The sequence below is a fragment of the Centropristis striata genome, chromosome 10 (genome assembly GCF_030273125.1).
Source record: "Centropristis striata isolate RG_2023a ecotype Rhode Island chromosome 10, C.striata_1.0, whole genome shotgun sequence".
Taxonomy (NCBI): Eukaryota; Metazoa; Chordata; class Actinopteri; order Perciformes; family Serranidae; genus Centropristis; species Centropristis striata.
In genome coordinates, this window is record NC_081526.1 from 18289306 (window position 1) to 18313890 (window position 24585).

Genomic DNA, 24585 nt, shown 5'->3' on the forward strand with positions numbered 1-24585 from the left:
CGCTGTGTGCGTCCCTCTCTGAGCGACCTGCAGCCGACAACTGCGCTCTCTCTCTCCTTCAGCGTTGGGCGATACCACCGGGTTGAGGGGGGACCGGGGGAGGTGGGGGAGTGAGGGGAGGGGGAATAGTAAGCAAAGATGGGGCCCGATTTGCAAGCGCAATAGGGAGGAAGTGCGCATGGACACCCCCGGAGAGCTGGAAGAGTGTCGCAACAGCGCGTCCGTCCAGAACGAAAAGCAGGCAGCGTTTGAGAGGGAATCACAGCGTGGACCTGGGAGAGACAGAGAGGCTTCTGGGAAGGGTTGGTTCTGCATGTTGTTGTCTGGGACCCCAGAGTACCTGCTGTGTGTGTGCGGGGGTTACCTGGCAATACAACTCCACTGGGCACCTGAGTGTTTTCTTTCCTGTTTTGTTCAATGAACACATACAAGTGAGGGGATTACTCTGGACCAAGTTTATCAGCCAGGTGTAGGCTGAGGAAAAATAGTATTAACCAAACTCCAGTAAGAAAATCAATTATTTTGAGTTGTTGTTACCTCATTTAATATAGTGCAATTAAACTTGATTGGCAACTGAAATTAACTCAACGAGAGGGTTAATGAATGCTCCAGGTGTATTCTATTCTATTCTATTTTGGTGACAACCTGGATGTAGGATATAAATCATATACATTAAGTTATTATTTCTTGTATGACATCACAAAAAGGAACACAATCACTTTATACCAAACTCCATTCAAAAATACATTAATGTATGCTGTACATCATCTTAATACAGCACAAATAACGCAGCATGTAGGATTTAAACTGTTTACATTCGGCTATGACACAAAAAAAACATTCATTTATGCTGTATATATAGCCTTAAAACACCTCAACCAGCACTATCTATTCTATTCTATTCTATTATATTATATTCTATTACTTCACAGTAAGGTATGACTTTAGAGAATGTGATGACGGAATCAACAAAAACTGATGTAGGCTATTTATTGATGCTGTTTTCTTTCTTTATACCTCAATTTGATTTAGTATAACTAAACTTGATGGGCAAACCGATGTAAATTTAGGTGTTAATCATTCTATTCTAGGCTGTGAATTTAAGAGTATAAACATTGAGTTGAGTATTTATTTTGAATTTGTCAACAAAAAATGTATTTATTTGTATAGGCGTATTAGCACAAGTACTGCATAGTCTACATGAGATACTGTGGAGCACATTTGAGAGCAATAATCAAACTTAAACCAAGTTATCTAAAGGAACAGAAATCAAATTCATAAAGAGCTAATTAAGAGCCATTTAATTACAAGTCAATTCACTACCCTTTTGTGTAGTTTAATTAATTGCTTGCAATGTGGCTGCATGCTGATAAAAAAACAACAACATGTACACTACTAGTACTTGCACTCACTGCTATCCAAATAACATGAGATGGAGTATGTGGCAGGTTGGAGGCAGCAGGTGGAAAAACCATAGACTGTAAAAACACCTCCCTCCTAATATTCCTCAGCAACTACATTTCCCGTGGTGCTCTGCGCCGTGCCCAAGAATCCGTGGAAAACCGTTTGCGCATGCGTATCCAGACGTGGCAGCGGCATCATGGCCTCTTGGAACAGCCACGGGAGTCGGATGAGAGAGGCGAAAATGTTCATGTTGGTGTTGCTGGTGAGTCAAAGGAACATCGTCTGTGTGTCCGGTAAACTGCAGCCGGGGTTTCTCTCACATTCTCGCGTGGTGTGTGTGTGTATGTTCGTGAAGGCATCCAGGAGAGGGGAAAACAAAAAATCCAAATCGCTTTTCCCCGCGTCTCCTAGCCTGTCCGTGCAGGAGGTAAAGTTGACAGCCCTTGACTGAACTTGGTGCTCAAATTTAACTAGCTGGTAGTAATGTGGGTGGTATGCGGTTGTTGTGGCGCAGGTAAAATCACTAAACGTATTTATATAACTGCCCACATACTCAGCAGTTTTCTGGCCAACGGTCGGTTGTGTACACGGGGTCCCTCCCCTGTGTGAGAGCCATAACTAACGTCCAGTGAACACGGTAACCGTTACTGTTAAACTCGGGGGACCTGAGGAGCTAACTTACCTCTGTCTAGCTTTATATTTCAGTTTCAAGTTTTAAATGTTCTTAGTTTCATTCATGCTCTAGCCTAGGCTGTCTTTTATTAACACAGAATGAGTCACAGGCACGGAAACTCATCTGTTCAGTCAACCGAGATTGTAAGGGGAATTGAAAGTTCATAAGTTTGTAAGTTATTCAAAAAGTGTCGGCCTCTCTGGTGGGTGTGAGTTAGTAACCGCAGCTATCTCTGTTATATATACATACATAACATAACAGAAGTGCCCTTTGGAAGAAGTACCTTCCATGTCATGTGATTGTAAGACTGTAGTTAGGCAGCATAAACTAATCTTCACTGTCACTTTTGGTTTACAGTGAACAGCAGTTAAAGGTTTAATTTATTACTCTTATCTTAGGTCTATTTTTTAAATGGTCAAGAAGTAGTAAAAACATGATTTCCCAGAGTCCAAAGTGACATCTTCAAATTCCTCCAGTTCAAAACCCCCGAATATTCAAAACAAAGTGAATATTTGGTATATTTGCTACACTTTGTAAATGTAGGGTAAATATTTTTAACACAAGGTTCACTTATGCAGCTATTCCTGGAGCTTTTGACCATATCCATCAGTCCTCGTCCGGGAAGAAACTTTCAGTGTGTTTCAAGTGCATGTAAGAGCAATTCAAAGTGCTCTACATAGTGATGAGAATACGTTTAAAGTTCTGACATACACTCAGCTCCCAGTTTATTACATTCACCTAATGCAGTCTGATACAGCAGTCCTGCGTGTAGCTAGGTGTACCTAATAAACTGGCAACTGAGTATAGAAGTTGACCCATTCCTGCTCAGCTTCCTGTTGCACAGCAGCCTATGCAAACAAGGGTGGTGCTTGGGTGTGTATGTACGGGGCCCTCTGTATACATTTGGATAGTGACACTATATGATAGTATTAGGGCTGCAACAAACGATGATTTTCATTATCGATTAATTTGTCAATTATTTAAACGATTAATCGATTAGTTGTTTGGTCAATAAAATGTATAAAAATATCAATCAGTGTTTCCCAAACCACAAGATGAAATCCTCAAGTCTCTTGTTTTGTCCACAAACCAAAGATATATTCAGTTTATTGTCATAAAGGAAGAAAGAAACCAGAAATATTCACATTGAAGAAGCTGAAATCAGAGAATTTGGACTTAATGTCTTTAAAAAACAAAAACAATTAATCGATTACCAAAATAGTTGACGATTAATTTGATAAAAGATTATTGTACGATTAATCGAATAATTGTTGCAGCTCTAGATAGTATATACCCCAGTTTAAGAGGACCAGATTTCTTGCACAGGATAACATAACTTTATTCATCCCATTTAATACTTGGTTGTTTATCCTTTACAATCAAGCACACAACCATGTAAACGAGGCTAAATTAAAGTCTGTAGCATGAGAATCTGTATACTTAAGTGAACAAGTCAAAATATCCCAGATACAGGTGTGCACATCTTCTGCACTTGTCTGACTGAATAGTGAGGTAATAAAAAATAATTGTATACATTATAAAAGCAACAGATTCCAAACACTGCTAGGTTTCACCTTGATATGAGGATTTGCAGTTTTATTTAATTGAAAAATAAATTAATATAATGTTTAGGTTTCAAACTTTTTTCACCTTTGGTTCAAGGATATTATGATGCACTTTTCACTATTTAAAAAAATAAAATATACAGAATATTTAAAATGCAAATATTGAAAATACAACTGAACAATCAGTCAATGATGGGGGAAACAAGTATTGGCTGCACCCCTAACAGTAACATAGTAATATCGCTATGATGCTGAGGCTAATTTGGTCCTTGTCACTACTAGTCACCCCTGTTGTCTGAGCAGGTTTATGTGTACTGGTGGTGTGTATGAAGAGCTAAACAACCACTTCAGCATTCTGTTGAATTGGCAGCTGTCTGGGTGGTAGAGGCCAGCCTGTTAAACAATTTGATAAAAAAAAACCTCCTCTACAGAGCCACACAACATCAAAAACCCTGAATGTTGTTTTTAGAATAATCAATATGAGTGACCTGACCTGCTTTCAGTGAGATTTTGCGAACAGATTCACAGAATAAGCAGGGTTTGCAGCCATGGAGGGAATGGCTATTGAGCTAAACCAGGCACATCTGGGTCGGCTGTGGCTCAGTTGGTAGAGTGGGTCGTCTTCTGATCGGAGGGTTGATGGTTCGATCCCTGACCATGTAGGCAGCCTACATGTCGAAGTATCCTTGAGCAAGATACTGAACCCTAAATTGCTCCCGATGCTGCGTTCATCGGTGTGTGAATGAATTCCCAATGGTGGCAGGTGGCACCGTTTAGGGTAGCCTCTGCCACCAGTATGAATGTGTTTGTGAACGGGTGAATGAGCGCATGCAGTCTGTAGTGTAAAGCGCTTTGAGTGGTCGCGAAGCAAAAAGAAAAGCTATATAAGTGCAGGTCCATTTACCATTTACCAAATCTCAACATAAAGGATTACCATCAAACTGCACAGAGAAACAGTGAAAGTCATCCATTCAAACCTCAGAAAACAAACTTCTCAAACATTTAATGTTTTTTAGACTCAAGCAGTTGTACCTAAGGGTGTAAGGAGATATTGATTTATAATGCTAAACTGATTCAATGATCGAAAATCCAATGTTAATGATACAAAGGGAAAACATTGATGCATATATTCTTTAAGGTACGCCTTTATTTCGTGATTTGCACCAGTAGTTGCACACTGTTTCAAACCAGTAAATATCCAATGAAAAAATAAGTAAACAAGACTGTATCTTACTAGACTTACACCATCTTTCACTTTCATTTTTCATACTCCATTTTTTGCTGACACATTTTGGTCAATACAAAAAAGTTTGGATATACACTCTCATCCCAACAGCAGCTGGGTAGCATGTTAATGGGCTCAGCCTGTCCCCTGACTTTCATCGCTGGTAGCTGAAATGTGATTGTTGCTAAAGCTGCTAATTGTTTGCTCCTCTGCTCATTTGAGAGCTAAGAAGCCCCTAAATTAGCTATCTGTGTGTCGGATGCTGCGTGGCTACCTCTCGAAAATTAGCCACTACACACACACCAGCACACACCTGACTGGCTCATTAGTCGGACGAAACTCAAGGCAAGTCCTTGACAAACGCTGTTGTGATTTTTGCTGATTCAGTAATGCACCTAGAACTGGATGCCATTTTTTAAGCAGATTTGTCACACCAGATGGAGGGTGTGGGCTTGTAAGCAGGGGCTGGGCACCTGCTGCTTAGTAAGTGCCACATTTTTTTACAGCAACGTGACGGGACATAGTACCTTTATGGCAGATAAAGAAGGTCACTGTATAAAGCACTAATGCATTCCCTGAGAAAACTCTCTCTGTGTGTCTGTCCTCCAGTAAGTCACATGCATGGTCGATGATGACAGAATTTCAGGTGGATTACAATTATGAGATTGATTTTTTTCTTCTCGAGAGGTCACGCTTGGTACATGCCAGTTGACATTTAAGCTGTTTTGACCGCCATCACAAAGCAGCTTTTGTGGCATTTGAACAGAGTCCAGGTCTTGAGCACGCTTGCAACACTGGATTTGTCAGGGTCATTTTTAATTAACTCTTAATGTTGTGAGTCTCAATATCACCTCTAGTATACTGAGGCTTAAAAAAAGCCTTTTCTCTGTGTAAGCTTTTAGTCCCTCTCTCGCATTCCTGCTGCAGTCTGATATCTGTGTAACTGTGTGAGAAATGTCTTTGTGTGCATTTCACCAAATTGTGCTCCTCTCCATTGATTTGCTTTGTACCAGTGAGGCCATCCTACTGTAGTGTTAAGAGGTAGTGATAATGTGGAAAGACAGTGTTGGGAAGGTGCAAGTGCAGAACCATCATTATGCCTCAAACAGTGTTGGCAGAGTGAGTGAAGCCTCCACAGCTGTCATGGTACATGGCTCTGTGATTGGTGGTTATTGGTGGGCTTTCTCTGTATTGGTCACCAGCCAGCTGATATGGGGGGCAAATTGTCTTGAAGCAAAAATGTTGTCCTTAAGTCAAACTAAAACTGTAAAATGTAAGCAAACAATATTCACTTAAACTGATATTCATCTTTTCACAGTGGATTTAGTAACATGTTTCAATTCTTTTGACAATGAAATAATTTGGACATTAATTCTCAAAATTAAAACAGTGTTTGTTTGTACTTGTGATTGGAATAATAACAATAAATCAAACAATTAAACAGGGAATTGATTGAACAGCTTAGCAAACAGAAAATTAAATGGTAAGGTTTGCATTATGTATTTATAAATTGGTTCTTGGTTTTGATCTTTAAATTTATTTTTTATAAGAGTAAGAAAAACATAAATTCTGTTGTCATATTAATACTAACTTGAATATTATTAAATTTGCTTTTTGTGTATTACACAATCTGTACATTTCTTGACATTACAAAGGCTTGTAATGTCACATCAACATGGTTCTTGTATCTCTGGAACAATGACACTCTCTGTTGTCCATTGTCCAGATATCTTTGCATTTCTCACATGCCTGCTGTGCCAAACGCCTGAAAACAAGAAAAAACAACTGAGAAAAAAAGGTCAAGGGATTAGTGAAGCAATGGCCTCAAACTACAGCCTCTTAAACATGAGGATTTTCTTTTTCATTTCATATTATTGGAAAATTAATTCCTTTTAATGTTTCAACAGCTAATCCAACAAATTATGCACACCACAATGGGCTTGGTAACTTTTAATTGGTATTTGTAATTCTTGTGTCTTTATTGAGCCAAACTATAAATTGAAATAATAATCAAGCATGGATCAATAGAAAATAATAATTAATCGCAACCCTTCATTGAGTGAAATACTAATTTCTGGTAATGTGCTGCTGCTTACAGGTTGCAGCTGGATTTTGTGTTCCATTTAAGGCAGGTTATGTTATGTCAGGTTTGGTCTACCTGATGGCAGCCTAATTATTGCCCAACCCTGCTGTTGTAGTGTGTTGGCTTGGCTCTGGAATGATGGTGGCCGTCAGCGGCATCGTTTTATCCCATGTACTGTCATAGTAGACGACAACCAACGCCACGCCTGGCTCGCCTCACATTGTCCCAACAGAAGGACTAGCAGGCCAATAGGAGTGCTCTTCAACTGTAAACATGACAAGGTGAAAGATAAAGATGTTGCTGCAGGTGGAACTGTGAAATTGATGAAAGATTGAAGTCAAGTTCATTATACACAATGTTTGTTGACATTAATAAGTCCATCCCTAGCACCTTCTTCGCAACAGATCGGACACAGTAAAAATCTTGAAAATCTAAACCTGGTGTTATAATGGATAACAATAGACTGCTGAGTGCATCATGGATTCAGTGTCAGAAACTATGTGCATATTCATGGTTTTACATCACACTTAGTGATAGTAGTAAGTCAGTTATTAAAAATTCTAAGAAAAAAATAGATTATGTCCTTATTTTTTTTCACGAAGAGGGCACAATGAGCTCTTTGTCCTTGAATCCATAGAGATGGACCTTCATAACATCACTAAGTTAAAAGAGTGAATCAGGAACATGCTCATATTTTGTTAGACTGAATCCACCCCCACTGTATTTTGATCCATTGTGCAGGTTTGATGAATAATAACAGCTTTAAGTTGAATACAATATTCAATGAAGCCCAGAGCTGCCACCCATAACAAACATTGAATGTGAGCTTTTAAAGGTCCCATATTATGCTATTTTGAACTATCTAGAATTGTAACGAAGATGCACTTTGAAAGGGATGGGTTGTTTTTTGTCAGGGCTCAGCACTAACTTGGTGCTAGACATCAGCTTTTGGTTGCCAAATTATTGTTGCATTTTGAGTAAATTAGTGATCTGTTAGTTTTAGATACTGATGGGTTAGTGGAACTTTTCACCCCACAGTTAACAAAAAGTTAACAACTTAATTTGCTCTGTCCTAAAACAGATGCCTTTGTGTGCCCAAGTATCACATCAATGCTAACCATTAATACAATTAAATATTACTATTTTATTTATTGTGTGGTGCATATTTGTTGTTCCTATAACCAGGCAACTGTCATTGTCGAGCCCTGACTTTGTTTGATTTATTCAAATAACATAACTTATATCTCTTAAAGTTAGGACACAGAGTCAAGAAATGCACAGTCAATTTCATTGTGCAAAATGTTGTTATGCATATCTCCTAGGCTCGAAGTGTAAAACCTGTCTTCTCCTCAAGAGAGGAAAAAAAAGTTTTAGAAAATTCATGTTCTGAAATTGCATGTGAACTGAACTATTGAGAGATAACTAGACAAGTGTTTTGATTAAGACTGCTGTGATCTGATAAAAACTGAGTAGTGCTCTGCAGTTTATCATCACTTGCTCACATTTATCATTTGCAGTTCAAGTTGAAAAATTGCCATTTATTGTACAAGGCAAGCGCTCCCAGAATGGAAGGGAGCACCAACACTTGAGAGATAATTCAGAGACCATGGAAATAAATCGGATTCTCGTCACAACTATTTTTGTTATCATTTAATCATTTTTACCCTTCATATCATCTGAATGCACTCTACATAACACTGCTCTGCTTCGTTCATGTTTTCTATTTTAGCCTCCTGTGTGTGCTTCACTGTAAGAAAACTACAACTTAAACCTTCAGGATTGCAGTCATGCAGCTTCTGGGCCTGTCATTTATGACGCTTTGTGGGAAAACTGTCAGCACTGGCTGATCATTTCTATTATTGCACGTTTGCCACTAAAAGACACATGACGCACGGTTCACTTGGTGGAGAATCACTTTGTAATACAGCTATCAGCAGTGTTGGCTTGACGACAGCATCAGTGTCATTCTCAGCTGCCTCAACTGTAGGTGCAGCTATAAGCTGGTGCGTTTCATGCCACAGGAAATACTTAGAAATGTGTTTTTTGCATGTTATCACAGCTAAGTAATTATCTGTGGTTGTTTTCTGATTAATGCATGACCAGCCAGTCAGTTTGCAACGTGTTCGATAAAATTCCACGGTCCTAAACACTCAATACTTCTAAGAGACTGTGATGGTACAGGACTCTCTATTCATCTCTCTTAAGTCAAGGCTTGTGCAGAAACAGCAAAAATAAATCAGCTGTTTTGCATGCAGATCTGTATCTATGTTAAACTAAATAACCTTTTAATTAGGATAAAGACTAAATGACACCTCATCACTTATCTGCGTTGTTAAGTAGCACCACATTGTATTTTCACTTCCACATGCCATAGGCACTATTTAAGGCTGAATATCTGTTACCATTTAAGCTTTGATTTGATTATACCAGAAGGACCGTTGTAGTGAATGTTTCACAATTTATGGAGAGATTGAACAATTCAGTTAAAACCCTGTTCATTTTGCATCATTTTAATCATTCTATGCAGCCATTGGGCATCACATTTCCTATCTCACTTGGATAAGTAAGACAGCCTGCCATCCCTTCTCATCTCTTCCTAATCTTGCCCCCAGCTCCTCGCTCTCATAACCACTCAATGCCCACCTATGCAGACAAGTGCCACCTAGCAAGCCTCTAATTAGCCCACGCCTTTGCAATGTGGTTCCCATGGATCCCAAAACCAATGCTGCCACAGCTTGTGTGTATCTTGTCATCCTCAAATTAATCAGACACAGACTTCAAGTGACAAAATAATAACAGATCAACAACAGTACTTAAAAATACTGATAATTTGTCCTAAATATATAGTTTTTATATACGTATCTGGGCACTGTTTTCTGTGCCTCCTTTCTAAAGCCTTTGGTTTCTCTGTGTTAATTCAGAAATTTACTGATGTGCAAAGTTTACTGTCTTTAAGTGTCCCACCAGACTTCTCTCAGAAGAGCACCCAGTTGGGAATTAAAATTAGAAAATGAGCCCGACAGGTGCTTGTTTTCATTCCAGGTGATATCACTCATCAGGCAGGATCTGCTGAGCGAGCAAACGATGTTTGGTGTCTAATTTAGTTCTGTGTAGGCAGAAAGGAAGAGCTTTTTAATGAATGGTGATGGCACAGAGACGATTAGAATGCATGGAATTAACTTTATATGGCTTGAGTGTAATCAGTCTCTTTTTTTTCTCTTTTTTGTCGTCTTTGATTAAAGTGCAAGCTTTTCAATATGGGCTTTGTTTTTCATATTAGGTGTTTCACGTCATTAGTCAAACTACCAGTGTTTGGAAAGTCAAAGGAGCCGTTCAGGCTAATCACGCAGATGCACCCACCTGTTGCCTACTTTGAAGCCACCTTTAATACAGGTTTATACTTGAAACAACATCCTGTCCTGTTTCCATAGAGTAGTAGTTGAAAAGAAATCAGTACCTTTGCAGTTTTGACACTCTTATCCACTTCTGTATAAATGTCAATTAAAACTGTTGATTTTGTTTATGGCAATTGCAAGTCGAAGTAAAGATATATTACAATAGCTCTCGGCTCCTGGTGCCACATTGACATTCTGATTCAGAGTGCTGAACAGCTGCAGCGTTACAAGATTGTAGCTCTGCATCCAACTCATTTCACTTATATCAAACGCATATTGATGTATTTATTTCCCACATAGCTTGTGACATTTTAATTTTATACCCGTCTTAAGGTCCAAACCCTGGCAGTGGCCCCTAAAGTTTAATTACAACCAACATAAATTTGTCAGTAAATTTAATTTATTTAACAGTAAAACACAAACAGGTTAAAGTCTGCGGAGCATGAACATGCATTTTCGTTGCATTCTGCGCACAAGTGGAAACAACTGTGTAAAGTATACTAATGCCACCTTTGTTCCTCTACTCTTTACCTTTTTCATCACCCAGATAAATTATAAGACCGTTTGTATGTATGTGTGTGTTTCAACAGGTGTGGCTGCTGCCGGTGTTGGAGGCAGTGAAGGTGTCTCCTCTCATAGAGAAGGTCAACGACCACAAAGACTTCAAGAAGCTGCTCAGGACGAGAACCAACGTTTTGGTGGTCTACACCAAGACAGGTTAGAAAAGAGACATCCACTCTTATTGGATACTTTTTGCGAGGAGCTGTAGAAAAGCATTTATTTAGTTAAAATTAGCTGTCAGTGATGTTCTGTTATATTCATTGCTACATGAGCATCCACATTGTTTCTTTTAAGGAAGGACACAGGGACAGCAATCCTGCAACACCATCATAGTAAGGGCTCAAGGATAAAGCTTGTTATCTGAATGACTCTCGAACAGCTTGTCACTGTGGAGGTCATAGTGGAGTGCTGGAAAATCAAATGTTATTTTATATCTTATAACACAGAAATTTCATAGACATACAATATGTAAGCCAACATTTTTAACAAAATACCAGCAAAACAAAATACCCTCTTGAATTTGTCTTGTACGTATTCCTTGAAGAGTAAGGTATGCTTTCAGTGCTAATGACTTAACAGTAGCATAATCACAGACAAAAAATATCCCTTTATCATCAGAGGAGGTAAGTGTGAAACATTTTCAAAGTGGATACGTTGGCAGCAGTCACCACCTTCAAGATGTGCAAAGTGAGAAAACAGAATAAATAATTTGTTACAACAGTAGATAATGGCGCGTGCGTGCGTGCTTGCGTGCGTGTGTGTGTTCCAACATAAAAAAATAAATTTTAAGTTTGGAAGATGCTAAATTTGTCTGTTGTTTACAATGTTAGGGGTATGCTTGAATTTTAAAATGCTCCTTGAAAAATTATCTGGTGTTTGGTTCTTGTGTTCTCTTCTCAATTGTTGCCAAATAGGTCCTCTGTTGATCCTTTACTCTGAAAAATGACAAGCATTAAATAATCATGTTCAAACATACAGTCAACGTTGATTGAAACAAAGTGAGGATATACATTTTTGGTGGGGCAAAATTAATTCCATAAACATATTTATTTGCAAAATAATAAAGATATAACAATAGAGATGTGATGATAAAGGTTGAATGAGTTTGGACAAGTTTTATTAAGATACCTGGAAAGTGCTTGAAAAAAACCCAACAAGGTAATTTCACAAACTGAAACTATCAAGTTACTGATGTAAGATGACATCTAAATACTAGGGGTGTGACGAGATCTCACAAGATTAAACTCGACGATATTTGTTGTTGCGTTGAAAATCAGTCTCGCGAGATTTGTGACTTATCCAAACTTCTATTTGTGACCTGTGGGGGCAGTAAAATGAAAAGAAGAAGAAGAGGAGGAGAAGCAGAAAGCAGCCAGAATGATGTCGCAGGGGCCGGCAGCCCCTTAAGAAGAGTAAGAACGAATCGAAGCGGCACAGTCCTCCTGCAGCAGTCTCTCCCAGCTGCAGAGCCGGAGTCTGCAAATTGCTAAGAGGCTAACAGTTAGCTCTGTAGCAGTACAGTGTGTATGTGCTGCTGCTGCAGGAGGTGTTCACTTAGCGATCTGTGTTTGTTTACAACAAGCACCGGACACTCTGTGCGCAGTAGTGATGCCAGTTATTTCAAGATCGCTATGTTTATGATAATTAGCCATGCTGCTTTGTTTTGATTAGCTGCTGATGTTGTGCAGGTAGCGACGGCGGCCACAGTTGCGTCTCCCGTGTGTAATCCCTCGTGTATGTAATCACGGTGGAAACTGTCGCTAAGCCATTACCCGATGATAGAAAACTATAAGTCACCTCCGGAGTCTCATTAATCCCTTTGGGGGATTAAAATTTTTTATAAATAAAAAAATAAAAATTAACTTTTATAAATTTTAGTTTTAGTTTCAATTTGTGGAAGAAGAAGTTTATTAAAAGCTCATGCTTACATCATGCATGTAAAGAGTTATAATACAACATTTCAAAATGCATGTGCAACTCGGTTAAATAAAAGTCTGTTGGTCCAGTCATATATTTTGTCATTGTAGTTTTCTTAAAATCTCGTCTCGTTCTCGTGAACCCAATATCATGTCTCGTCTCGTCTTGTCTCGTGAGCTGAGAGTATCGTCACACCCCTACTAAATACCATTTTCTTCAATTGTGGAGTATTGCACAACAAATTTAACATTATGGACAAAAAAATAAGGTGCACAACTAGAGCAAAATAACTTAATAGCTGTGCATCAGGGCAGTTAATTATCTTCATTGGTATGTCACAATTTAGCTTTAATACTATATTATTACAGTAAATTCAATCCTATTTATGTTGGTCACCCTACTGTAAGAAAAGATATGCACTTGCTCACTGACAGTTTAAACAAATCTGATATAATAAATTACATGACATCTTACCCCAGTATCTATAGATATATTTAGGATTCATGTTTTCAGCTTGCAGCCTCCTTCAAAATGATAATCGCAGTGGTCTATCTCAGTAATGAACTTGGAAATACTCATAGAATTAGAGAGTTGTCGTTAAATAGGGAATAGAAGACTTTATGCAGTCAAACAGAGTTATAAAGCAGCGTTTTCTTCCAACCATTAGGGAACCCTAATGCACCCCAGTAGATTTTAATTCCATTTTCATTTGCATATTTCTGAGAAGGAGAGGAATGCACTCAGCAGGCTTGTAGATGAAGCTGCTTAATATTACTAATTTTTCCCTCCCATGCCTCAGTAAGCAGCAAAGGGCTCTCAGAGCCTCACAGCCACAGATTTATTTGTTTCATAATTCATGCCTCACATCAGCCTCGGTTAGGTCATTGGATAAGGCTTCCATGTATCGTGCTCTAATTAATCATTGGTAGTGACCTCACAGAGGCATTCCTTCTTTAAAGACACCAAAGGTCCCCCTCCTCATGCAGGTTGTCTGCCACAATGGTTTAATGTCTTCGTTACCAACCAATGATCTGATCATTTTAAGCCGTGTCACATTCATTCCCTCTCAAGGGACAGATTCGCCATGTTCCCTACGCATCACCAGCTTCCAACCAGTCACTCACATCCCTGTTGAGTTTTGCTCTAGTTAGCACCTATCAAACTTTAAAAGGAAGCTTCTTAGAAAATCCACCAGCTAGTATCTGCTCCATAAATGGTAATAAACAGACACTGAATTGCCAGATGTTTTTGTTACCGACCCCATGTAAGGCGGGACCCCGGGGAGTCATGTCAATGCCCCTAACTCTAAATATAGCCTTGGCCTGGAGTGTTGAGAGGAATTGTTCTCTTTATGCTGTGAATATAACACATTTGGTTTCGAGGGGGAGTATAAAAATGATGTATTGTGTTACACAAGGACTAGAATATTAGCTTTTGTTTACTTTACTCACAGGAATCTACTTTGCTTGCCATATCTGATGAAAATCAGTAATATTACTGTGCGTGTTATTATAGCTGGTACAGTTTATTACACACTAGTTTCTCCTCTTTCCTAACTCAGAAAGCAACCTGCTCAGCTCAGCCATTTTCTCTCTCTGACACGGTAGATTGTGCAAGTCTCCAGTGGTCGTGAACTCTACATGTCGTCCATGAGTGTTCAAAAATGCTATTCATTATGGCTCAGAATATGGTAGCGAGCAGCATGCAGCAGGTATAAACTCCAATTCGCCAAAACATACCTGCTGTGCTTCCTCCGTTTGCTGAAAAGTTAGTCTGCTTCAGTCTTTGTACCACTATATAATCCTCCCATCCCCTGCTTAGTCACACTATTGTAAGATGTTGAAAGCTGATGTAACTTAAACCCCCTCCCTGAACCCATCCAGTGAAAGGTATTAGAAAACCCTCTTCTATCACCCCTCCATCCCAAACTCAGTGATCTCTTTCTTCAGCGTTCGGTGCTTTAGTAAGACATTGAGCTCCACTGTAACTCAATTCCACTTCACTGTGTCTGACATGACAGTGTCCTCTGTGTCTCGAAGCTCTTGGTTGTCCTCGGCTATTGAACGGTTTTGGTGACAAGGCTGACCATGTTTTTTTCTCTGTGTGTGCAGCTACATCAGGGGACTCCTACCTGAAACTGCTATCAGATGTGGCCCAGACGGTAAAGGGCCAAGGGACCATTGCCTGGGTCAACTGTGGGTAAGTAATGGGATGATTTTTAAAAAACACTTTGTTGGACTTCTTCTCCCTCCATCACACCCATTGACTCCCTGTCTTTTTTTTTAACATTACGGCCTCTTTTGTACAAGGCATTTTCTGACAGCAGTTATAAAGAGAGAGCGATTTACTTGTCCCAAGAATGTCTCTACTGCCATCCATCTGCACAATTTATGGCTTTTCCACTGGGCTGTAAATGGCCCTGTTCCACTGGTTCTATTGTAAGGGTGCAATATGACAGCAGGCCACTCACTTATTGGAGCTATTAAAGCTCTGGGTCTAATGTGTTACATCTCTTGATACCATTTAAGTTCTCCCTTTTGTGTTTATTTTTTCGAAAATGGTAAATTGATAATGACAGCACATGCTTAATGCTGTGTGATGTTTCTCTGCCCTCCAAGGGTGAAGCCAAAGATAATGTTTCATGTCATTCTTTGTCAGATTATCTGTGTTTTTTTTTCTTTCGTTTGAATTGGTTCTATGCCTCCCATCAAGAGGGCTTTCTGTGTTGTTAGTATCTCTGATTAGTGGTGTCAGTTGTAGTGCTGAAGCGATTTGTCTTTTGTATTTTTGATACCAGCAACAAAACAGTGAATTTTCAATACCCTGCTTTGAGTTTTTTCTTTTTTTTTTTACAAAAGCCTTTCTATATTCAACATTGTAAACAAAACTTCTCTCTGGTAAATGTCTAAACAAAAGGACCTGCACTGGAATCCAGCCTTAATTAAACAGTAAAATTACTTATTTTTTGCACAATTATTGTTAAAATCGGGAACTCTCTCACCGGAGACTAAATAAACAAGACCATGAATCAGATCAGACATTTAATACCAACCTCATTTTCTAATTAATCAGCAACTATTTCAATAACCCTTTAAATAATGTCCCATTTTAAAGCAAAAATGCCCAACATTCTCCAGCTTTAACAAACCTAACTGTCTATTTTTAGGATGAAAAAACTAAAAAGAAAACAAGCTATTTGAAAATTGGACTCTAGGAATGTTGGTAATTTATCTTTCAAAGTAATTTTCTGACATTTCCAAGACAAAACCGTTAATAAAGGACGGTTAAATACCTAGAAAATAATCATAATAAATAAGTAAGAATGCCAGATATTTGCTTTTTTCAAATGATGCAGTTTTCTTTGTCACTTTCACATCATTGTACATTGAATATTTGAGGGGTTTGGACTGTTGTTTTGACTAAAACAATGTGTTTGAAGGTGTCAGTTCTTAGTTATGATGTTCTTTGATGACAAAGGCATTTATCAAATAATGAAAAAATATCAAACAGGTATTCAATAGAGTTAAAACAGCAGCCATTAGTCACAGCTCTTCTCATACGGAAATAAAATCATTATTTCGTTATTTTCATACCACACTCACTCCTTCCCACTAAACAATACTGTCATCTGTCTCTCTGGAGCACATCTATCTCCAGCCCACACTGTGGAAATGTTTACATTAAGCAAATGCAAGATCCTTCCAAGACACCGGCGAGGATTGTTTTCTCAAAGCACAGCTTGCTTTGCTCCCCAGTGATCTGACTTGGGCTTGTTGTTCTTTCTGCCCTTCCACATCTTCAGTTCCACTTACTTTATTTAATTTTTTTTACACCTGTCAACCCATCAACTGCATGAACCGTCTTTCACACCAGAGAGGAAAGGATGTATCATGAAACAGGAAACTCTGAGGAAGGCAGTAACTCCCCTTTGACACCTAGTGCTCATTGCAGCATTCACAATCTCTCTCAAGCTTATCCGGGATCGAAAAATGGGCGGACAGAAAAGAAGAGAAACTAAACACAGAAGGAATTGTCAGAAGTTTTGGTGTCCGTGTTTCTCTTCAATTACACTCCATGATGCATGTGCTTTTGTACTGTTTACTTTTTATCTCAGTTACTGTTTTTGTCTGGGAGAGTATGATATCATCTCTCTCGTCCTTCACCAACAACTCTAGCATGCTAGAGAGTGTGCTAACGCTAAGCAGAGATTTACTGGGCCAGATTCTTGCCAGGGGAGCTAGAGCGAGCCGGGTTCATCACTACAGGACACATGGATCTGGTGCCAGGATCTGTAGAGGAGCATTGTGCTATTTGGCATAATTCCGCACCATCTCAAACGGGCCGGGTCCAAATCGAAGCTCCAGCTGCGAGCTCATGCTGGACAGAGGGAGAGAGAGAGTAGAGCGCATATCACAGCGTGAGAACGGTCAGCCCTGCCAAGGAAGAAGGCCACCAAGGCCAGAATGACACACTTTGAACAGATGACAGGCACCTGAGTGTTGGCCAACTGGGATCTACCAGAGGGAAGGATGATCTCATACAGGAAGGGAGTACAGGACGTTGCTGCCCTGCTCCCATTCTTATAGAAATTCAGAACTTACATGGGGCATGGTTAGAATCATGGTCTTCTATGGATCAATGGGAATAGCAGAGAACAAACAAGCACAGCACGGATTAGGATTTGTGTTTTGGAAGAGTAATGATTAAATGGCATGCAGGGCTTCATCCTCTTTGCATGATGAATCCATTATTAATCCTTTACAAAAAGGACTCTGTTGACTTTGGTTTAATTCAACGTTTTGACTCCAATTATTTTTTCTTTTTTTTAATGATTGGCTATTTGGCCAGTATCTTTAGTTGGGTACGTCTAACAAAATAACATGTCACAAAAAAAAACAAAAAAGGTACTTATTCTCTTCTGAGTCTTAAAAACATTTTTTCATTGGTAAATGATCACAAAAAAACAGCAAACCAAAGTAGTAATAATAAATAATAAAATATATCATTCAACAATTTGTATTCATATATATATGTATGTGTAACAATACATCATTAAAATGTCTAAAAAAAAATCTAGACCTGTGTTATATATTCTGTTGAGTTGTGAGCTCACATTATCCCAAATGTTTCCAATGGTGTTCAAACAAAGGACATACTCCGTGTCCATCGCCTGTCATATCATATCCCTTTTGCATTGGGTACCAGAAGTTGTCATAAATTGGTTGTTTTTCAAACAGGATAAAGGATTTTAGTCATTGGACATCTGGAGTTATTAGAGAAACGAGCTAAGAGAATTCTTACTGGAAAGCTGACTGCAATGAGGACATTGTCTATCTTGTTGTTTTAATCCATACATCAACATACATCCCCTTGCGTCAGAAAATTAAAAATTACACATTTAAATCTCCTAGAATCAAATTCAACTGGCAAACAATCCTGAGTGAAGATCAAGATAGAATACATTTGTTCATTCACTGAATCAAACAGCATTTCAACACAATTTCTGACAAAAGTACACTGCTCCATGGTTATACTGTTATTAATTAGCCTTTTTGAACTATTGGAGTTGTAGTTTTTACTTCAGAGAAAAAAATGAAAAAGTATGCTTTTTATTTAAATGATTATTCAGTACCAGTTCAGTTATTGCAGTCATTTTCTTCTACTTATGTGGTGTGTAATGCATTTTCTAGAATCATTGCACTGTCTTCTCTGAACATTATGTCTTGGTCTTAATAGCACATGATTGGCCAATAGTTATCCTTAGCATTTACTGTAGCTGTAGCAGTTTATAATATCCTCACTTTATCTATTTATCAGCACCTTATAACTTCTCATTAGCCTTCTTTCCCTGCTCAGCCTCAACTAATAATACACACTTCACAGTAATAAATCTGCTCATTGCAGAGTTGGAGCTGACGCACCAGCTGACGTTACCCTTGAGACGAATGCCCAAAAGTTGTGCTCATTCGGTGGATGGGTCTCTGATGAACTGGCATTCGTGGCCTTTGTTCTTTTTGTACTGAACATTATGTTAGTGAGTCATTCCAACTTCTCTGGGCTTCCATGTGTTGTGCCATTGAAGAGTAATGCTGTGTCATTGGTTGATTTACAGAAACTGCCGTTCACACACATAATGCCATGCAGCCTTTTTCTCTGATTCAGTCTTACTGTGTTTGTATGGCCAAATGAGTCAGAGGCCGAAAGCTCATTTCTATTGTTATACTGGTTACTACCAAGGTGTGGGACCTTTTTTTACATTTTTCCAAACAGTGCCAACTCTTTAGTAAAACATTTTGTCTTAGAGGGATACTGGTTGAAAGATGTAAATGCCATGCTCCATTGCTACTCGACCTAAAAATCAATCATAAATTTAATGTAGTGTAAATTGCAAATCTCAACAGTTGCCAAATACAAAAAAAAAAATACTCTTGACTCTTGAGTATTAGCAAATGATAAAAAATAAAAAACATCCATCTAGGGGGGTCTGGGGCCCCCCCGGGAGAACATTTTGTACATTTTATAATATGTTAGCTCATTTATTTGTTTATCTGCTTATGGTAAAAAGGAAGGATGTGTATTATTTCTCTCTTTCTCTGATCTGTAACAAGACTATGTAGAACTGGGAGAGGGGAGGAGGGGATAAGGGGTTGTTGTTGTTGTTGTTTTTGGAAAAAGAAAAAGTCCTTATTTCTCATTGTATGTACTTTTGTCTGTCAAATGAATAAAAACATTTTTTTTAAAGAAAGCTGTAAATGCATTTTCACATTCATCTGGTATGAACAGTTAGTGCCTGAGACAAAAGAGCAAGAACAATCCTTTGTGTTACTGCAAAGTGCAGTGCAATTACATTGGCAGCAGTCTGTGAGAACATTACAATAAAGGTAAAATCAGACAAAAAATAAACACAAAAATAAAAAAAGTTAAGGACTAAAGTTCACAAAGCAGAAAATAAAATGCTTTGATGTATGCAGCAAACTGTCCCACTTTTTAATACTTTGTAGAAAGCAGGAATACAATTTTTTCATACAAATCTGTAGAGTCTGGACAAATGTTGATTGTCTGGGCTGATGCTGATACTAAAATAAGGGGGTAAGATATACAACATTATTTGCTAATGTATTAAACATTAATGTTGCATTCCTATTTATGTTGTAACTTTAAGGTAGATGGGTAAAGTTGATTTATAAGTTTGCTAAGATATGTTCCAAAATGCTAATTACTTTTCTTGACAGCAGTATTTTGCTTCATTGAATAGATTAACATCATGTCCCCTGTGTTGAATGACATAAAAGGATTCACATTGCTGCAGTTTTTACCAGATATGCTCTGATTGGATGTCCCAAGGCTATCCAGGCATTTTTTTTTGATTAATCTGTGTCCTTTAGCTGTCAAAACTGCTGCATAACACACCTTTTAGGAAATTGAAATCAGGCAATTTTAGTTTATAACATGACATAATGCATGTCATTGAGCAAGACAGCTAATGCATCGTTGCCCTCATTTTGTATGTTTTCAGTTGCGAGTAAGTTGGTTGTCTTTAGGATTGCTATTACTTTGTCAAGTTATGCAAACCTTTATACATGACAACTAATAAACAAAATCCTTTTCAGTGTTTCGGGTTAAAGAGGGCTCTTGTCTACTTTTTACTGGTTAGGGGTTTCCTTGACATGATCCCCCATATTGGGCTCATTGAAGACATCGTTGTCTTCACAGCTTTTGTCACTTGTGGCATTGTTTCAACGAGTAGCAGTCTGGTTTTCAATCGGATGACTGATTGTCACCTCTAGATACGTGTCGAGGTCACATCTGCTCCTGCCATGTCCCGACCGGTGCCATCTGCCTTCATGAGTCAGCAGAATATGGCATTAAGCACATGGCCATTACCTGAAATACTGCCTGCCAACACATGCACACCGCTCTGCATATAATGCAAAACTGTACTGAACATATAATTGGCTCGCTGTGGGTCTTGGAGCCGTAATTGAATTCCACCTCTTTGTATTTATTAGCATCCGGCCCTCTTTCCACCAAAGATCTCCCTCCATTTCTCTCGCTCTCTCTCTAAATGTATGCATACCTTTTATTACAAAAGAAGCAGAGTACCATGTGCTACTAATATTGCAACACTGTAGCAGCGGTGATGTGTGTGTAGGTGGCTGGACGATTTATTTCCTTTCCAACTATGTTCTGTTTTTTTCAATTACAGAAATAATCCTCTATACAGCAGAGAATTTCTGTCTGACAAGCTGTACAGTACAGGTTATAATCAGCATTGCATTCCCTTTGCAGATTTATGTTTGTGTATGCATATTGAAGCAACTAATAAGTGGAGCAGAGAGCCTTGTTTATATTGCGCTGTACACATGTTTAGATTGAGCTCATGAAATGTTAATGACGTTATGTGTTCATGCAGCATCCTCTCTCCTCCTTTCTTAATTCAGTTCACTGAAGCATTATTGAGACAGTGTGAAAAATGAACATCATCCATACTTAAACAGAATTAAGTACACAATACAAACAATTTATATAAATAATTATATTATTGTGGATTATGAAAAGCAGTTACTAAAGAAAGACGGTTTGTGTATTTTATATAAAAAATAAAGACAAGTAGGTTGGATGAAAAGATGCAGGGACAGGATATGAGCTTTAGACAGATATATAATTTTACTGGTTCTTCTGTCAAATTTACAGTTTTACCATGGAGAGTTTAAGTAGTGCTGTTTTTTTATTGGACATAAAAGAAGGACTCATTTTTTTAACGACGAATTACTCCAATAGCTAATTGGTGATAACTGATTATGGAACATATAGTTCAAAAATATAAATAGCTTTTATAGATATAGTTTATCAAGTGGGCAAAATAATTAACTATTTGATTTTAGTCAAATTTAATCATTGTATCATCCTAGGATAGAGCAGATTACATCATGTTCCCACCTTTTTTTTATGTAAAGAAATGTATTTTGTATTTTGCATTGTTCTATGGATGCAAAGTGCTTTTATGAATCGTTTGGTCAAATTGTGGAATAATCTAAAACATTACTTTTTTTTATTTCTCTCTCAGAGACTCGGAGGGCCGTAAACTCTGTAAGAAAGTGAAGGTGGACCCGAGCTCCAAACATGGAGGAGCAGAGCTGCTGCATTACAAGTGAGTAACCAGAAACTCAACCGGCTTGTCAGACACTTTTTCACACCTCAGTGCTTTCTGGAAAGTAATACTGTGTTCGCACCTTAAGAAGCATGTTGTTCACCGTTTACTCCTGGTGTTGTGAGCACTGTGCCTGGTGTGTGTTGCAGAGATGGGACGTTCCACACAGAGTACAACAGGCCCGCCACCTCCAAGGTGAGTGCTCGGCTAAAATACACAAGCTTTCAGCTCAAGTGAGCATGTTCTTCTTGTGTCTGTCTAGTGTTTACTAATAGCTCATCACATTAATAGTATTCATTATTTTCCCGGCCATTAACCATATTATACTTTACTTTGTGCAGCCCAGTGTGTCTGTGTCCATTTAATGTGTTAATTTAGAAAGATAAGAGCAGCTTCACTCTGCCTGTTTTATTAAGAGTGAAGATAATAAATTTAGGGAAATATATAAATGTAAGTTATTTGGCTGATATTGCAATTCATTTAAATTCTGATTAGTTTCTGTATCTATGGTCTACATACCAAGTAAAAAAATCACAGTTTTAACCAGCAGCTGGTCGCATCTTAAGATTTGTTCATTATCTAACAGAATTTTTTATGATTGCCTGGGGCAAATGTAGTGCATACATCTAATATTTCTACAGACTGGCCAGTGTCCTAGCATTCTGTAGGATAGGGCATCATACTTAACATACATTACATCCAATGAAAAACAAGAGGATGATACCATGAGGGCCACTACCTTGTCTGGCAAACCATCCTTGACTGTGAAAATTAGCTCCAGCTTACTAGCTACAATCTTAATTTGAGCCAGATTAATCAACAGTCACTAACTAAAACTACCCTCTTTACCTGTAAAACACAAAATTATAAGTCTTGTAATTAAAATACTTTAAAATCTAGTTTTAACATTTAACATTAAAAAACATTTCAGCCTTGATTGAGATTCTCTAAAATATATAGAAGGTACTACTTCTGTTGGTTTCATTTACAAGAAACCCATCATCAGGAAGTCTGAGAGCTATAACTCCTTTGTTTTTGACTGTTATGATTTTATTATTCTGCTTGCTATTGTTTTGCTCATATTTCTTTCCCTGGCAGATGGAAAGGCCTCTAAAACAATAAAACACCAAAAGTCTCAGTTTAAACCATTACAAAGTAATCCTGATAATAACATCATCATCATTAAATATTCCGCTTGTGTCCACGCTGTCATTGTTGTAGCGCTGCTGAATGAAATATTTCCTGCTGTTGCCACCGCAGACATATGGTTCATTATATTTACATGGAGTTTTACCAAGCCCATTACCAGACACTTACAGGTATTGAAATAACTTCGACACCTCTTGGATGGACGAGCATGTTGGTCTATATGAGCTTCCATCTGGCACGGCCTACAGTGTCGCCTCTACTAAATTTAGGAGCTACTACTAAATCATCCCCACTCACTTTGTTGTTCACAGGATCATTTTGTGCAAGCGACAAGTTGTTGCATGATGCAAGTGTTGCCTTTGTTCAGACTCACTGATTCATCATTCTGACTTTTCTTAACTTTTTTCTCCACTCAGTCCATGGTAGCATTCTTGAAAGACCCTTCAGGACCCCCACTGTGGGAGGAGAACCCTGAGGCAAAAGATGTCGTCCACATAGAGACAGAAAAAGTAAGTAGTGACTGAAACAAGCTTTCAGGCTGAGGAGAAACTATAAAGAAGAGTCCTGGGTTATTTTAATCATTTTTGAATACTTTTCATTCTGCTGGTATAAACAAATTTAAGTTTACTATGCCACATTGGTATAATTTTTTGTCAGCACAACCTCACCTATATGACCTAATAATTAACTTTCACTTTGACTTACTGGATCAATATTTTGAACACAAAAAAATATAGGGGATACCATCAAGTTATATATTTTTATACTACATACATTTGTCCTTATCTCCAGTTTTACTTGGCCTATCATCATCAAACAAAAAAACATTTTATGGCGTGAAGTCATTTGATTTCATAATGGCAGCGTGATCTGTGACTCCAGAGGATTTAAAATGCGTCCAGAACATTAATGTTATTGTAAAGTTACTGTGATTACAAGACAGCAAGGAAGATGTTAATGGGATGCAGGGTTCACCTCTCCTCTCCTGTCCTGTTGAGTTTAATCAGCCTCTGAAGCTGACACAGCAGCATGTCCACCTCTGCAGCACAAAACCCTGCACATAAAAGCAACATATCAGGACTTTATCATCAAAGAACTGCTCGGTGTAGTTAATGAAGTCTGCTAACAGCCCTGTCTAAAAAACACTTCCAGGCAGCTTTCGTCCAGCCAGGTGAGATGGCACTTGTATTAAACCCCGCCAGCACATTCACACCACTGCCTGACAACCTGAGACACTTTTGTACAGCATTTTGAAGGCCTTTTCATTTAATGAACAGCAGTACTGTCTTTTTCGGCTGCTTGTCCAGTCATGCCTGGAGGCTTGTTGAAGGTGTCAACAAAAGATTGTGCTGAATATGGGTCTTTTTAGGAAGTAGCTGAGCTCATGAAGGTGTTGATGAGGAGGAGAAACTAGCATGGGGGCTGATGTACCCGCTGTCCAAAGAAGAAAGTCCTCTTTTTT

The 24585-nt window shown here is 38.4% G+C and overlaps 1 protein-coding gene across 2 annotated transcripts in view; it reads left to right on the plus strand.

Moving 5' to 3' along the window:
- The first annotated feature begins 1583 nt into the window (after positions 1-1583).
- The window catches only part of pdia5 (protein disulfide isomerase family A, member 5), a 60492-nt gene continuing 37490 nt past the window's right edge, over positions 1584-24585 (plus strand). For both annotated transcript variants that reach the window (XM_059342802.1, XM_059342803.1), the window contains exons 1-6: positions 1584-1666; positions 10936-11062; positions 14935-15022; positions 21891-21974; positions 22124-22169; positions 23540-23632. In XM_059342802.1, the coding sequence (XP_059198785.1) occupies positions 1601-1666; positions 10936-11062; positions 14935-15022; positions 21891-21974; positions 22124-22169; positions 23540-23632 (504 nt within the window). In that variant the 5' untranslated portion in view covers positions 1584-1600. The remainder of the gene's footprint in view (positions 1667-10935; positions 11063-14934; positions 15023-21890; positions 21975-22123; positions 22170-23539; positions 23633-24585) is intronic.